The sequence below is a fragment of the Helianthus annuus genome, chromosome 15, assembly GCF_002127325.2.
Source record: "Helianthus annuus cultivar XRQ/B chromosome 15, HanXRQr2.0-SUNRISE, whole genome shotgun sequence".
Classification (NCBI taxonomy): Eukaryota; Viridiplantae; Streptophyta; class Magnoliopsida; order Asterales; family Asteraceae; genus Helianthus; species Helianthus annuus.
This window is the reverse complement of record NC_035447.2, coordinates 164,437,383-164,452,714: the sequence shown is the minus strand read 5'-3', so window position 1 is coordinate 164,452,714 and position 15,332 is coordinate 164,437,383. Positions and strand designations below refer to the sequence as shown.

The window sequence follows — 15,332 nt, the reverse complement described above, 5'->3', positions numbered from 1 at the left end:
TCGAGAAAAATCCCAGTTTAGAATTTTATCCTGCGTAAGTAATTTACCTCGCATGATCAGCCACATGAGAAACGCGTGCCGCGGGATACATTGAGCAAACCAGACAATAGTACTCCATTCTACTTCCGTTTCCTTATACCGAATCGAATTCCACACACACGAAGTCGAAAAATCTTTCCTATCATTACCATCACGCCACATGACCCTGTCAAGTTTGTTCGGGGTAATGTGGAATTGATCTAGCTGAATTAAAACTGGGAATAAATCCCTCCAAGCAACCGGCCATTTCCACTCTCCATTTAACTGAATTTCAGACACAGAATCCTCCAGCCGAAATCCTGCATTAGCAATGGTTCTAGGCGAGATGAAATTCCCAAGCGGCCCTAGCTCACACCAAGAATCATACCAAGCCGAGGTCCTAGTACCATCTCCGACATCCGACCAAAAATACTCTCTCATTTGCGGTCTAAGTTGAAGAAGCTTTCTCCATGAATAGCAGCTATTCGAAATAATTTTTGAAATCCAGAAGTTTTTACCTTTTAACCTGTAGCTGTGCACCCACTCCACCCACAACGAGTTTCTTTTCGTGACAAGACTCCAAATATGATTAGTCATGAGAGCTTTATTAACGTCCCCTAACCGCCGAATCCCCAATCCACCTTCATATTTAGGAAGACAAACGACTTTCCAAGAAACCTTCGCTTTACCTTTTTGGAACGCAAAATCTTGGGACCAAAGAAAATTCCTCATCTTCGCCTCCAATTCATGAATGACCCGAGTCGGCAATATAAAGACAGAAGACCAGAAAATATGCATAGATGACAAGACGGAAATAATGAGTTGCAATCTTCCAGCAAACGAGAGAAGTTTGTTTCTCCAATGCTTGATTCGTTTGTCAAGATTTTCCATCATAGCACTGCAGTCTTTATAAAGAAGCCCTGATGAAATAAGGGGCACACCAAGATAGCGCACAGGCAAGGATCCCTCCTTAAACGGCATAATGTTCAGAATAGCACTTTTAATATAACTTGGGACATTACAAAAGAACACCGTACTTTTCTGGATACTAGGCATCAACCCCGACATTTTAGAAAAATCAGAGAGAGAATTCATAATACACCTGGCCGAAGCAATTTCCCCTCTAGCAAAAAGGAACGAATCGGTTTTCTAAGATGTCGGGGTTAGTTCCTAACAACCAGAAAAGTACGGTTTTCTTTTGCAATGTGAAAGATCATGTTAAGCAGGCAATTCTGGACATCATGCCTTTTGTGGAAGGTAAGTTACCTGTCAAGTACTTGGGAGTCCCTCTTATTTCTTCTACACTTAGATATAATGATTGCCGGGTGCTTGTGGAGAAACTTGAGAAACGTATCATGCACTGGAAGAACAAATTGTTATCGTTTGCGGGGCGGCTTCAACTGATTATATCAGTCCTGTCTTCTATGCATATTTATTGGTGCTCGGTGTTTATGCTTCCGTCTCGGGTTGTTAAGGATCTTGAAGCTAGAATGAGAAATTTCTTATGGTCTCAAGACGCGTCGTTTAGTAGAGGTAAAGCTAAAGTTTCGTGGAAAGTGTTTGTACTCCTAAGTATGAAGGCGGGTTAGGCATTAGACGGATTGGGGACATGAACAAAGCCCTGATGGCGTCTCATATTTGGAGTATTGTGACGAAGCGGGATTCCCTCTGGGTCGAGTGGGTTCATTCGTATCGGCTTAAAGGAAAGAATTTCTGGGTTTGTAAAGCAACATCAAATGCTACTTGGTCTTGGAGGAAGATCATTCAGATGACGCATAGTATTCGAAAACATGTTTGGTCCGATGTAGGTAATGGCCGCAACACTTCAGCTTGGTTTGATCTTTGGAGTGATTTAGGTCCTCTGGGTGATTTTCTGTCGCCAAGGACTATTACGGATGCTGATTTTCGGTTAGATGACACCGTTTTCAATATTTACTCTAACGGAACTTGGATTTGGCCGCTAGCGTGGAGGAATCTTTTCCCTGTTCTTATTCAGATGGATCACTTTCACTTAAATCCGACAAAATCTGACCGTTTGCTATGGAAAGATGGTAGTGACTGTCAGGATTTTTCATCGTCTGCAGTGTGGCACTCGATTCGGCATAGAGAAGCTGAGGTGGATTGGAGTGGTATTGTTTGGTTTGCGCAATGTATACCTAGGCACGCGTTTATGATGTGGCTGATTATGAAGAGAAAGCTTCTTACTCAAGACAGAATTCTGCAGTGGGATCTTTCAAGGCGAAAAAACATGAATATGATGTGCTGTTTATTGTGCTATGAGAATTATGATTCTCATCATCATCTATTCTTTGAGTGTAAATTTTCAGATGAAGTTTGGAATATGATTCGAGGTAAAGTGGGGATGGCGGCCGTGAGGTCGAGATGGGTGGATATCATCGAATGGTTATGTGCTCGTCTTCGATCAAAGAGAGTTGAGGTTTATGTTGCAAAGATTCTAGTTGCGGCTGCTGCGTATACTATTTGGCAAGAGCGAAATGCTAGATTATTTAGAAACCAACTACGTCCACCCGAAATGGTAAAAGATACTATTCTAAAAACTGTGAGATACAAGTTGATGGGAGCTAAGCTAAAGAACAACGCTAGGGTGCGGAAGCTGCTTGGGGATTGGGAGATTGAAACCGAAACTAAAGATGATGGAGGCTAATTAGTTCTTTATAGCTTAATGTTATTTATCTAGATGAGTGTCTAGTTGTGTTTTGACCTGGTTTTGTCGATTTTTTTGTTTTGTTTCCTGGTTTTACTCTCATGGGGCATGTATCATGAGAGAACTGGTGTAGACTCTCTACTCCACTTGTTTCTTTTTGGTTGTGAATATATAGAATCACCGGGGTAACCCTTTACCCAAAAAAAAAAAGGAACAAATCGTCTGCAAAACATAGGTTGATTATTTGCTGCTTCTCACATTTGTTATGAAATTTAAAAAAAGAGTCGATCCTGATCATATGATGCAGAATGCCCGTGAGAACCTCCATAACAAGAGTAAATAAATACGGGGAAAGCGGATCTCCCTGACGAAGCCCCCGATTACCTTTGAAATACCCGTGCACATTACCGTTGACACAAACAGAGTACGAAGCAGTAGAGACACACACCATGATCCAATTGACCATCTTGTTGCTAAACCCAAAACCAAGCAAGATATTTTTAAGGAACTTCCAATCAACCGTATCATAGGCCTTTTGGATATCTACTTTAAACGCACATCTAGGGGGACCAGCGTTTCTATGATAATTGTGCATCAATTCTTGGGTTAACAGAATATTGTCAGAAATCTTCCTTCCTGGGACAAACGCAGATTGGTTTATGCTGACAATACTATTCAAAGCCACCTTTACTCTTTCCGCAACTATCTTGCTAATGCATTTATATATGACATTACAACAAGCTATCGGTCTGAAGTCAGTCACAACCGATGGAGAAGGAACCTTTGGCACTAGCACAATAAGAGTGTGGTTTAACTCTCGGAGAAGATTTCCTGTATCAAAAAAATCAATAATAGCCCTTGAGACATCATTACCAACAATAGGCCACGCACTCTTGAAAAAAGCTGCCGTAAAGCCGTCTGGACCAGGAGCCTTGTCAATGCCAATAGAAAACATAGCCTTCTTTACCTCATCTTCAGTCACCTGTCTACACATATGAGTAGCAATATTCGGATCCAAGACTTTCGAAAATAAATCCGGAGCCGGATTTAGTGACGTATCGCCCCGGCATCCCAAAAACTTCTCGTAGTGATTGACAAAAGCTTGATAAACATGATTGCCCTCATAGGTAACACCCCCAGTATCACGAATAACATCAATACGGCTACGATGATTTTTGCTTTTTAGCGATGAATGGAAAAAAGCCGTGTTCATATCCCCAGCTCTCAACCAGTCTACTTTGGATTTCTGTTTCAGAAAACGCTCCTCATCCAATAAGGCTTCTTGGTATTCAGCACTTAAAGTAGCTTCCTCAACCCGAAGAATCTCAATATTTGGCTGTTTATCAATAGAACTCTGAATGACATCAAGCTTCTCTCGGAGACTTTCAACTTTTTTATGCAAGTTACCTTGCTTAAATAACAGTGCACGAAGAGGTTTTTTCAGAAGCCGAAGACGTTTTACAACGCAGAACTGGTGCACGCCATTAACTCTAGTATCCCACACCCTCTTCACAATCTCTAAAAATTCAGGTTTAAAGACTAGAAAATTTGCAAATTTAAACGAACGAGGTTTCAAAATACCAGCATCTGGGAGCTTTAAAACACAGGGGCAGTGATCCGAGAGACGATACGGCTGGAAAAGAGCAACAGCATTCGGAAAGTTACTTACGAAGTGGGTATTACCAAGCACTCTATCAATCTTTTTTAGTAAACCAATCCCCTTCTTTGGCTTCTGGCTCCATGTAAAATGGAGACCGGATCGATTAATATCAAACATTTCAATATCATCCACACACACTTGGAACTCTTTCATACTAAGAATAACAGATGAGGCCCCCACCGATTTATCCTCTAGGTTTAAAGCGGAGTTAAAATCTCCCATTAGAAACCATGGATTATTGCCAACAAAAATTTTGTGCATAGACAAGTGGTGCCATAACTCCCTTCGGGTCACATAATAATTAGCCGCGTAAACAACCGAACAAAAGGCTATTTTGTTATCTTTCTTGAAAAAGAGTTGTAAATGAATAACCTGATCGGTCTGAGACAACACCATAACATCAAAAACGGCTGGATTCCAGCCTATAATAATCCTTGTACCTTTGCTACAGCGAGCCCCATTAGACGTCCAATCCCAGGAACGAAACACAGATCTACACACATGACTCAGTCTACTAACATCAACATGCGACTCTAGAATTGCACACAAACTCAAATTATAATCCTTAACAGCCTGTCGAACCTCCGTTTGTTTCAGAGGGCGGTTCAACCCCCTTATATTCCACGAAGCAAGACTAACCATTGTTAACCGCCGAAAAAGGAGTGCTTGCCCCTTGTTTAGTTTCAGGTCTCCTAGAGTCGTTGACAAGAAATTCAGCCGTCTCATTATACACTTCCTGTACCTCGTCATCCTCCGAATCATCTTTATCATCCCCTACTCCGCTTCCACCAGCTTCATGGTCATTCCTCGAATCATTTAACACGTCAAAAGGATTGTTTGAGGTAAAGCTCGGTGTTGGGGTTGATTTATTAGCCCCTCCACTAGTTTTTAACCCAACCGGACGATATTCAAATTTCTGTTTTTGTTTGTTAACCGGGAACCCCGTTCTCTTAGCCGTTTTCCTAGCATCCACATCCATGAACCCGTCTTTATCCACCACTGGTTTTTTCGAAGGGCCTTTGGAATTAGAGGCTTGATGAGCTTTTTGAATAGTGGCCGGAGCCTTCGTGACCTGCCTGATTTGCCTCGGACAAGCCCCATCGTTATGCCCAAAAACCTTGCAAAAGGAGCATCGATGAGGGCTCCATTCGTACTCCACATACACCTTTTCCTTAACAAAACCATCCCCTTCCAAATCCGGAACTGCAATCACAATTTCCTCTTTGAACTCATTGTCAGCCGAGATCTCAACCAAAGCTCTAGCAAAGCTACTCCTACCCCATGAGTCTAAGCACATTGAGGTAGTGTACGTGTCTAAAACCATAGGATTACCAATAGCCGTTGCAATCATGCTTAATCCATCCTCCGTATATGCAGCAAGAGGTACCTCGTGTATTTTAACCCAAACTTGCACAGTTTTAACTTCCTTTTTTTCCAGTTTCAACGATGGGGACCATACATTTAGAAAAAGCGGTTGTGACCGAATGATCCAAGGAGCTTCTTTCATAGCATTCATCATACCAGTTTCATCCGCAAACTTAAAACAGAAAAAACCACTCGCATTCATCATAGATTTTTGAAGGCCAAATTTCTTCCAATTATTCCTTACGAAGTAGTCGACTACCGGGTATGCAACACGATCACCAAGGAAGTAGCCATATAATGTATTAGCAAGTTTATCTTTGACAACTCTAACAGATTCTTTCGGCAAAACAACATCACAACCCTCATGAGCAACCGGACTTGCAAGAGATCTAAAATTAACCTTCCTGGAACTAGATACCCCAATAGAATCAGCATAAGATAATGGCGGCTTACCTGATTCCCTTCGGACATTCTGACTTCCTTGCGCACCAATCTGATTGTTCAACAAACCCTTAGCAGCCGTATTAGGGTTTACATTAGGGACCCCACTAGGGTTTGCATGGGACGCTTTCATCGCCGTCTCAAAATTCCCCCACATGCAGAAACAACATCCACCTCCACAGGCTTAGAAATTTCGAACAAGCCATCAATGATCGAACTATTATTTGTTGAATACATACCCCGCCTAGGAAACAGATTGTTACCCTCAATATTCGTCACCCTCAACCCAATACCACGAACCGGTGGTGATTTGTCATCCGTCCCCGGAGTGACACCCTCCTTCAATGGATTTCTACCATCACTTCTACCCTCCATGCACACGTATCACCAAACCAAAACAACAGAACTCCAGTCGGCCAAAACACGAAAACAGAAGAACCCTAATCCTGAAACCCTAGTCCTAAAACCCTAGAGCCGAAATTCAATCCTTAACACATTACCCCGTGTATCAATCTAGCTAAGTTAAACTCAGTTAACCGCGACCAATAACAACCAGATTAATAAGTCAGGATCTCCAAACAGCAACTATGGCGGCGATTGAGAGGGAAACGAAAAAGATAAACCCTAATATCGTATATCCATGTTGTTAGTGGGCCGATATTTATCATACACTACATGTGGTGCCAAGTGTACATACATTATGGGCTGAAGCTATATTTAATGTTGGGCCGAGTGTATGTTTTATTACTGTGTATCAGCAATATGTATTTCCGGATATAAGATGTATTGCTAGAGTTCGTGTAAAACAATTCTTGAATTCCGAATTCATAATACTATTGGCGACAATATTTAAATAAAACTAATTTCATTTCATAACAATTCAAGTACAACATGAATGGAATACAACATTGTTTGATACAAAATACAACAAGTTAGCGTGGGGGGTATAATCTTTGGTGAGTGGGTGTTTGAGTGGGGGTCACCGATCGGTGACCATACCCCCATGATTGAGTTGATCAGTGAGTGGGTATGCTGTGACACTTTGGGTTTTCCCGAGCAACCTGTGTATATTAACTATGCGTGTATATATATTATATTAAATGAAAAATTCAGTGGATTATCGTGACACACTATATGATACGTGTATTAGACTACGTGTACGTAATAAATATAAATATGTATATATATGTATATATGTACTCATGAACCGAGACCATGGTTCCGACTCGAGATCGCCTAACTGGCACACTAGGGGCTGCCAACCTACATACCCAGCCCAACAACACAAGGACCCGACTCGAGACCACTCAGTCTCGAGTAAACGGTATCAGCTGGGCCGGTTGGGCCACAAACCCGATGAACCCCACTCGAGACGGGTATAAAACCCAAAGCCCGCACACACTCTTCTTTTGCACTCTCCCCCATTTCACCCTCACTCTTACACACTCTCCTTCTCCCTCTCCTCTCATCTTTCTCTCACTAAAACCCTAAAACCCTAAAACCCCAACAAAATCATCTCCTCCTTCTCACCTCTCGGACTCAACCGGCAGCAATAGGACTCTCGGAAATCAGCTCATTATCATCATTCGGAAGCTAGTTCATTGATTCTCCATATCCAGCCGGTATGTGTTTTGTAGTTGTTTGGTCTTTAAGGTGATTTTAGGGTACAACATGATACTACTTGAATGAATGTGTAGCATAATAGGTGTTTGTTGTTGTGAATGTTTAAATGATGCATGATGAGCAAACTGTGAATATGCAACTTGTAGATGAACAATGTGATCCTCATAAACCGTATGAATGATGAATGTTATGGATAAACTAGTATGTCTAAACAAGGGATTCATGTTAGAAAAGTGTTAGGATGTTTGGTAAGGGGTTGCGAGATTGACGTGATATCAAGAATAAATGCTCACATGATCCTTAATCACAATTTTCATGCTTGAATGACCTCATGAAGAACATTATGAGTATGAGTTGAACAAGATATCATGAACTATTTGAATATGATATGAACTATTTGAATATGATATGAACATTTGAAAATTTGTATGTTTGATCTGTTTTGAATCAAGGTTAGACAAGAAAACATGTTAGTGCAATGTAATAGGATAGTACACAATTTCACGAAACCGAAATTCTATTGGATAGTACAAGTTGGCAGGTTCTAGAAGGATTTCCTGTGCACGCAGCCGTGATTGCGAGTCGAGACCTTCGGTTGCGACTCGAGACCAAAACGTGACAACTCGAGACAGACTTCAAGGACTCGAGACCGGCAAGGTCTCGACTTGAGACTTCATGATCTCGACTCGAGACTGGACTCGAGACCCCTGAGGTTGCGACTCATGCCAGCACCACTCGAGACCAGACGTTCATGACTCGAGATCTCCTGGTTGCGACTCGAGACCGCGTGTTCTCGAGTCGAGACCACCTTGTGTCGACTGGGCTGCCTACCTTGGTTATTGGGCCACAATGTGTTATGTTTGGACTATGTGTTTGACTGGACTATGTGTTAACTGTTGCTGTTTAACCGCGTAATTATTAGAGCAGTCCCAATAACTCAACAGATAACTGCATGCATTCTGTGTGTTAGATACATGTAGGATATACGTGATTACTTGTACCCCCAAACCTTACCTATACTGGTAACCATGTTAGGACGTGGTGACCAGCAAGCTTGACCAAGTAAGCTAATCTACCGAGCAACCCAAGGTGAGTTCACAACTTAAAGCATGCATTTCCGGTGGATTGGGAAACAGAACTAAAAAGAACACTATCCCCTTGTGAGGGATACAAACTTACTTTTCTTCCCTTGTTACTGGGAACAAACTTACTTTTTCTTCCCTTGTTACTGGGAACTTTTAGTTAATTACTGTTTATACGGAATGCAACGGGCAACACTAAACGAAACTCTATCACTTAAGTCCCTACTACTTAATACCGATTAGTCGCCGAGGCCAGGCGAACGGGTTATTAGTTGATAGCGCTATTTAGGTTTTACCAGCCTCACACCGTGCCCGTGTATGAGATCGGGAGTGAACTAATAGACTCTGGCAAATCCGTCAATGATGATAGAACATTGACAAACGGGGCACTTTGCGGAAACGTACGATCACAAGAAGTATTCGGTATTGGAAAAACAGTTTAGTCGCTTACTTATGGGGTAGCTCCCCATGGCATGTATAAACGGATAAATTAACTAGTGAAACAAGTTTTTGGTAATTAAAAACTGGACAACTTGTGAACTCGCCAACATTTTTGTTGATACCCTACTGCATGCTTTGCAGGTACCCAGTGACTCAGGAGCTTGCTACTTGGGGATGTGTAGTGGTCGTCTAGCCCATGTGTTGGGTTCTAAATAACTTGAACCATGAACTTTGTTTTAAACTGTTTTGTCTATGCTTCCGCTACTTATGTTACTATTTGAACTTAGAACTTTTGAACTTGATTATGATATTTGCTAACCCTGTGGTTGGTGAATACTACTTTTGCTATTAATTAAATTGCTCAGTATAATTGGTGGCTGGATCCTGGTCAGTCGCGCCCCCAAGCGGTGGTACACCGCATGTGGAATTTGGGGGTGTGACAGATTGGTATCAGAGCCATTGGTTATAGTGAACATGGTTTTAAAAAGGGAATCTTTTTGAGAAAAACCAAACTATAACCCGTGACTCATGACGACACTACACTCCAAGTGCAAGACTCAACCCGTTAGACCTCATAGCTTGGACTAGTATTTACTTGCTTGCTTGCTTTATGCCTTCTGTTCTGCTATACATACTAGTTTGCCTAGCTAGATAGATACACCTCCCCCTTCTACCTCGTTCTCGCTACATTACGACATCACACTCATGTTATGTTTTCTGGTTATGAAGACAATGAGTGGACGCGGAAGAGGAAACGTTAACATGACTCAGGCTCAGTTCACTAACCTGATCAACACGGTGGCTGCAGCTTTCGCAGCTCACCCTGGGGGTAAGCTCGTTGTTTTAGGATGTTTAGATCCTACCGCCGCATCGTCTTTCCACCCCTAAACCTATTTCGCTTCACGTCTCACAACAGGTCAGCATGCGCCTGTGCAACCACGTGTTTGTACTTTGAAGACCTTCATGGATTGCAAGCCTTTCCCTTTCAATGGCACTGAGGGTGCCATAGGTCTTCTGCACTGGATCGAGAAGGTCGAAGCTGTGTTCGCTGTCTGCGAGTGTCCCCCTGCTAATTGGGTGAAGTTTGCTACTGGCACACTTGAAGGAAACGCGCTTTCATGGTGGAAAGCACAGATTCAAATGCTTGGTTTGGAAACTGCTAATGCTACTGCATGGGAAGATTTAAAGGATATGATCAAGGAAGAGTACTGTCACAGGGATGACATCCACAAACTCGAGAACGAGTACTTTGAGCTTAAGATGGTTGGGTCAGAGATTGAGACCTACACCAAACTGTCTAACGACTATGCTGCTCTTTGCCCAAACATGTCTCGACCTATGTACCGAAGGATCGAATTGTACATCAAGGGTTTGGCCCCCGAAATTCGAAGCCATGTGACCTCAGCCAACCTTAACACCATCCAGCCAGTCGTCCGTCTTGCTCACAAACTCACTGATCAGGCCGTGGAACAGGGCAAGTTGCCCAAAAGGATCAGTGCCACTGATGGAACTTCTGGTGATGACAAGCGTAAGTGGGAAGGAAACCAAAGCAAGGATGCTAACCCCACTCAGGCCCCGACCCAGCAAAGGAAAACTGAAAACAACAAAGGCCCTCAGCAACATGGTGGCTATCGAGGAAACTACCCTAAGTGTAACAAGTGTAACCGACACCACAGTGGACCATGTGGCAAAAGTCAGTGTCAGCGATGCAACAAGATGGGGCATGAAGCCAAAGACTGTAGGAGTCAGTTTCCAGCTAGGCAGAATCAGCAACAACCACAACAACAACAGCAGCAAGGGAACAACCGTGGATGTTACAAATGTGGAGCCACGGGGCACATGCGAAGGGATTGCCCTGAACTGAACCAGAACCGCAACTGTTGGACCGTGTTCCGACCCTGAATAGTCAGTAGAGAACGTTCATCTTCAAGTACGAAGGCGGAATCAACAGTTTCGCTTCAAAGTTCAACAACTACTCACAATGTTTCGCTTCAACTGCCTATATATAGCTCATGTGGTTCCGCTTGTAAGACATGACCTTCAAGCGAAACCTCTGTAATACCCTAGAAGCGAAACCTATTTGACTAATAAGCGGAACCTTTACAACTTATGACATTTAAGCGAAACTACATATATAAAACATGTAATTGACTTTCTAGCTTCTAATTTGACCAATCTTGACCTAAGACTTGATGTCGACGTAGTCAACAGACATTCCATGCATCAACAGACTCCCCTTGGATGTTTTTTTTTGGGTAAAGGGTTACCCCGGTGATTTTATAAAAATATATCAAAAAACCAAGTAGGAAGCTGAATTACTCCCTAGTTCTCTTAGTGGCATACCACTAAAGAGTGAAACACAAAACCAATAAAAAAACAACCAATTACATCAAAAGACATAACATAAATTGGTCTTCACTCTTCATCCAAGAAGTCTTCCTTATCCATCATCCATTCCTCCAAAAACCGCTTGACATTAACATTTTGCTTGTACTTGAAAGAGGTTAACTTTAATCTCACAGTGCCGATAATACCATCCGCAACTTGCTCCGGGGGTCTCAACTTGTTTTTAAAAAGTTTCGAGTTTCTTTCCCTCCAAATAGCATAAGCTGAAGCTGCCACCACTAATCTGCTAGCCACAGCATAAACCGATCTCGAATTAGCTGTAGCTACAAGCTTTGATGTGATGTCCTCCCATGTTTCTCGAACCGAATCCATTCGGACTTTTTGCCTCACTTTGCTCCACACCAGCTTCGAGTAAGGGCATTCAAAGAACAGATGCTCATGGTTCTCTACCCCTGAATAACATAATAAGCAACACATGAGATTCATCGAACCTGTGACCGTATGGTTCCAACGAAGAATCCTGTCTTGAGTCCATAGCTTCTTCTTGAAGATAAGCCAGCATACGAACGCATGTTTTGGAATATTAAAAGCGGACCAAACAACCTTCGCCCATGTTGTTTGCTGATCACGACATCGAATAGACTCCCATTCCTCTCTAGATGAGAACGGAACCAGCTTGCTATCCGAATTCATCCATAACACTCTATCCTTTGTATTCGCCAAGTTGAGAGGAGGGAGCTGAAATAATATCGGGTACACACTTCTCCAAGCTTCCGGCCAAACCCATTGGCCGTCATTTATTGCCTCAGCCACTTTGGATTTGACATTAAAGCCATAGCGAGCCATCTAGCGCGGAGTCACTATATTTTGCAAAGGGCACTCGGACGTCCATTTATCAAACCAAAGCGATGTGCTAAGACCATTACCAATCTTACTCCATAAATGCTCCCGAAAAAATATCTTTACATTTCATTAATCGTTTCCAGCCCCAAGGAGAATTAACTTGAACCGGAATGTCCCAAATACTACGGCCGCGAAGCCTATATAACCCTATCCAGGTAGTCCACAACGACTTCCTACCCGATAGAATGCTATAAATATGATAAGCCATCAAGGACTTATTGACATCCGATATCCCCCTTATGCCCAAGCCACCTTCCAACTTTGGAAGGCACACCTCCTTCCATGCCACTTTTGCTCTACCCTTCGAACCCGAACCACTACCCCATAAAAACTCTTTCATTTTGTTCTCCAACTCTTTTATAATACTGACTGGCAGAATAAAGACCGAAGCCCAGTATACATGAATAGAAGAAAGCACAGCAACCACCAGTTGAAGCTTACCAACAAAAGAAAGAAAACGGTTCTTCCAGTCATTGATACGTTTCTCCACACGCTCCAATAACACTTTGCAATCTTTACGTAACAACCGTTAAGCAATCAAAGGCACACCCAAGTATTTAATAGGAAGTTTCCCCTCCTCAAACGGAACCACTTCAGCTATTCTAGTCCTGGTCGAATCTGGCACATTGCAAAAAAATATAGTACTTTTAGCATTACTAGGCACAAGACCCGAACAATCTTCGAACTGCTTCAAAGATCGCATAATAAGCTTTACCGAGCCAACATCCCCTCTAGCAAATAAAAGGAGATCATCTGCAAAACACACGTTAATTATCATTTGTTTCTCACATTTGTTGTGGAACCGAAACGATGGGTCTAGCTCAGCATTTTTGTTTAATATCAACGTTAAGACTTCCATAACCATGGTGAACAAGTAAGGAGATATTGGATCTCCTTGCCGCAAACCTCGTTTGCCTTTGAAGTATCCATGAATGTTGCCGTTTACACTTAAGGAAAAAGACGTTGAAGTAATACACTCCATAATCCAAGATATAAACCTCGGCCGAAAGCCAAAACCATGCAACACATCTCGTAAAAATCTCCAATCCACAGTGTCATACACTTTCTGGATATCGACTTTCATGGCACATCTCGGAGGACCTTTTTGCCGATGATAATTATGCATAAGCTCTTGGGTCAACATTATATTGTCTGAAATCCTCCTACCCGGAACAAAAGCTGACTGATTTTCGCTTATAAGATCCTTTAAGCCTTCAAGAATCCTATTCGTGATAATCTTGCTAATTCCTTTATAAATCACATTGCAACACGAAATAGGCCTATAATCAGTAACTATTCCAGGAGTAGAGACTTTTGGAATTAGGGCTAGAAACGTGTGGTTAATCTCCTGAAGCAACCTACCAGATTGAAAGAAATCAATAATAGCAGCCGTTACCTCACCTCCAACAATTGACCATGCTTTTTTAAAGAACTCCGACGTATAGCCATCGGGGCCCGGCGCCTTGTTCTCATTGATAGAAAAGATAGCCGCTTTCACTTCTTCTGGCACGACTGGTCTACACATGGATTCTGCCACGATAGGATTCATAGTGACCAAGAAGCAGTCCTGGCTAACTCGGCTAACCATACCTCCATCTGAACCCAAAAACTCTCGGAAATGATTGACCAGCGCCGTGGATACCTCATCCCCATCATAAGTATTTCCAGACGTATCTTTAATGCAATTAATTTTATTAATATGGTTGCGACATTTCACTACGTTATGGAAAAAAGCGGTATTAGAATCCCCAGCTTCAAGCCACTTTTGCTTAGCTTTTTGTTTCAAGAATCTCTCCTCATCTAACGTAGCCTCCTTGTATTTTTTTGCACACACTGATTCAGCTTCTTTGAGTTCCATATTGAATGGATCCGCATCCAAACTACCCTGCAATTTGTCCAACTCTGACTTCAAGTCGGCTACCTTTTTATGCAAGTTACCTTGTTTCCTTAATAAAACTCGTAAAGGATGTTTGAGCCCTCTTAATTTCTTAGCAACACGAAACATTGGAACCCCTAAGACCTCCATATTCCAGCCACTGGTTACCACTTCCAAAAACTCTTTTTTATAAGTCAAGAGATTAGTAAATTTAAACGGCTTTGGTTTATTCACTCTGGCCATTTGAATTTTTAATAATCCCGGGCAATGATCCGAAATACCATTTGGAAGAAACATTGCATAAGCATCAACAAACTTATCAACAAAACTCACATTTGCCATAATTCGGTCCAGCTTCTTCCGAATTCCAATACCCTTTTTTGGCCGTTGATTCCAAGTATAGTGCATCCCATGAGCTCTAACGTCAAACACCTCAACATAATTCACACATTCATTGAAATCTCGCATAGCTGCATTCACATCCGACGATCCCATGCACTTGTCATCCAGATTAAGGGCCATATTAAAATCCCCCATGATGATCCACGGACTAGAATGAACTACTCTCTTGTGCATTCTCAACGAGTCCCAAAGCTGCTTCCTTTCCTGATCACTGTTACTATTTTTTTTTTGGGTAAAGGGTTACCCCGGTGATTCTATTAAAATGCAACCGCAATTAAGTACAAGTAGTGAGGATGTGTTCCACACTAGTTCATATACAGGACATGCCCCATATATGTATAACAACCAAAAAACAAAAGACCAAAAGACACCCCATAACCTAGCCTACTATACATCATGAAACGATTCTAGTAGACATAACAACGCAAACCATAAGACATAACTCAACCACCATCATCAAATATAAAGTTGCCCCAAAGCAGCAACCCCTTCAAACGAACATGAAATAGC

The 15,332-nt window shown here is 42.1% G+C and overlaps 3 protein-coding genes across 3 annotated transcripts; 1 reads left to right on the top strand and 2 right to left on the bottom strand.

The window, feature by feature from the left end:
- The first annotated feature begins 1,642 nt into the window (after positions 1–1,642).
- LOC110914512 lies at positions 1,643–2,683 on the top strand. The gene has a single exon (XM_022159302.1). It carries the CDS (start codon positions 1,643–1,645, stop codon positions 2,681–2,683), a length of 1,041 nt encoding a protein of 346 aa, XP_022014994.1.
- A 193-nt stretch (positions 2,684–2,876) lies between these two features.
- On the bottom strand, positions 2,877–6,282 carry LOC118487561. The gene is made up of 2 exons (XM_035984500.1): positions 4,983–6,282; positions 2,877–4,876 (listed from the first exon to the last, which is right to left on the bottom strand). Exons 1-2 carry the CDS (start codon positions 6,280–6,282, stop codon positions 2,877–2,879), a joined length of 3,300 nt encoding a protein of 1,099 aa, XP_035840393.1.
- Positions 6,283–11,710: 5,428 nt separating this feature from the next.
- LOC110914511 lies at positions 11,711–12,487 on the bottom strand. Its single transcript, XM_022159301.1, has one exon. It carries the CDS (start codon positions 12,485–12,487, stop codon positions 11,711–11,713), a length of 777 nt encoding a protein of 258 aa, XP_022014993.1.
- Between the last annotated feature and the right edge of the window lie 2,845 nt (positions 12,488–15,332).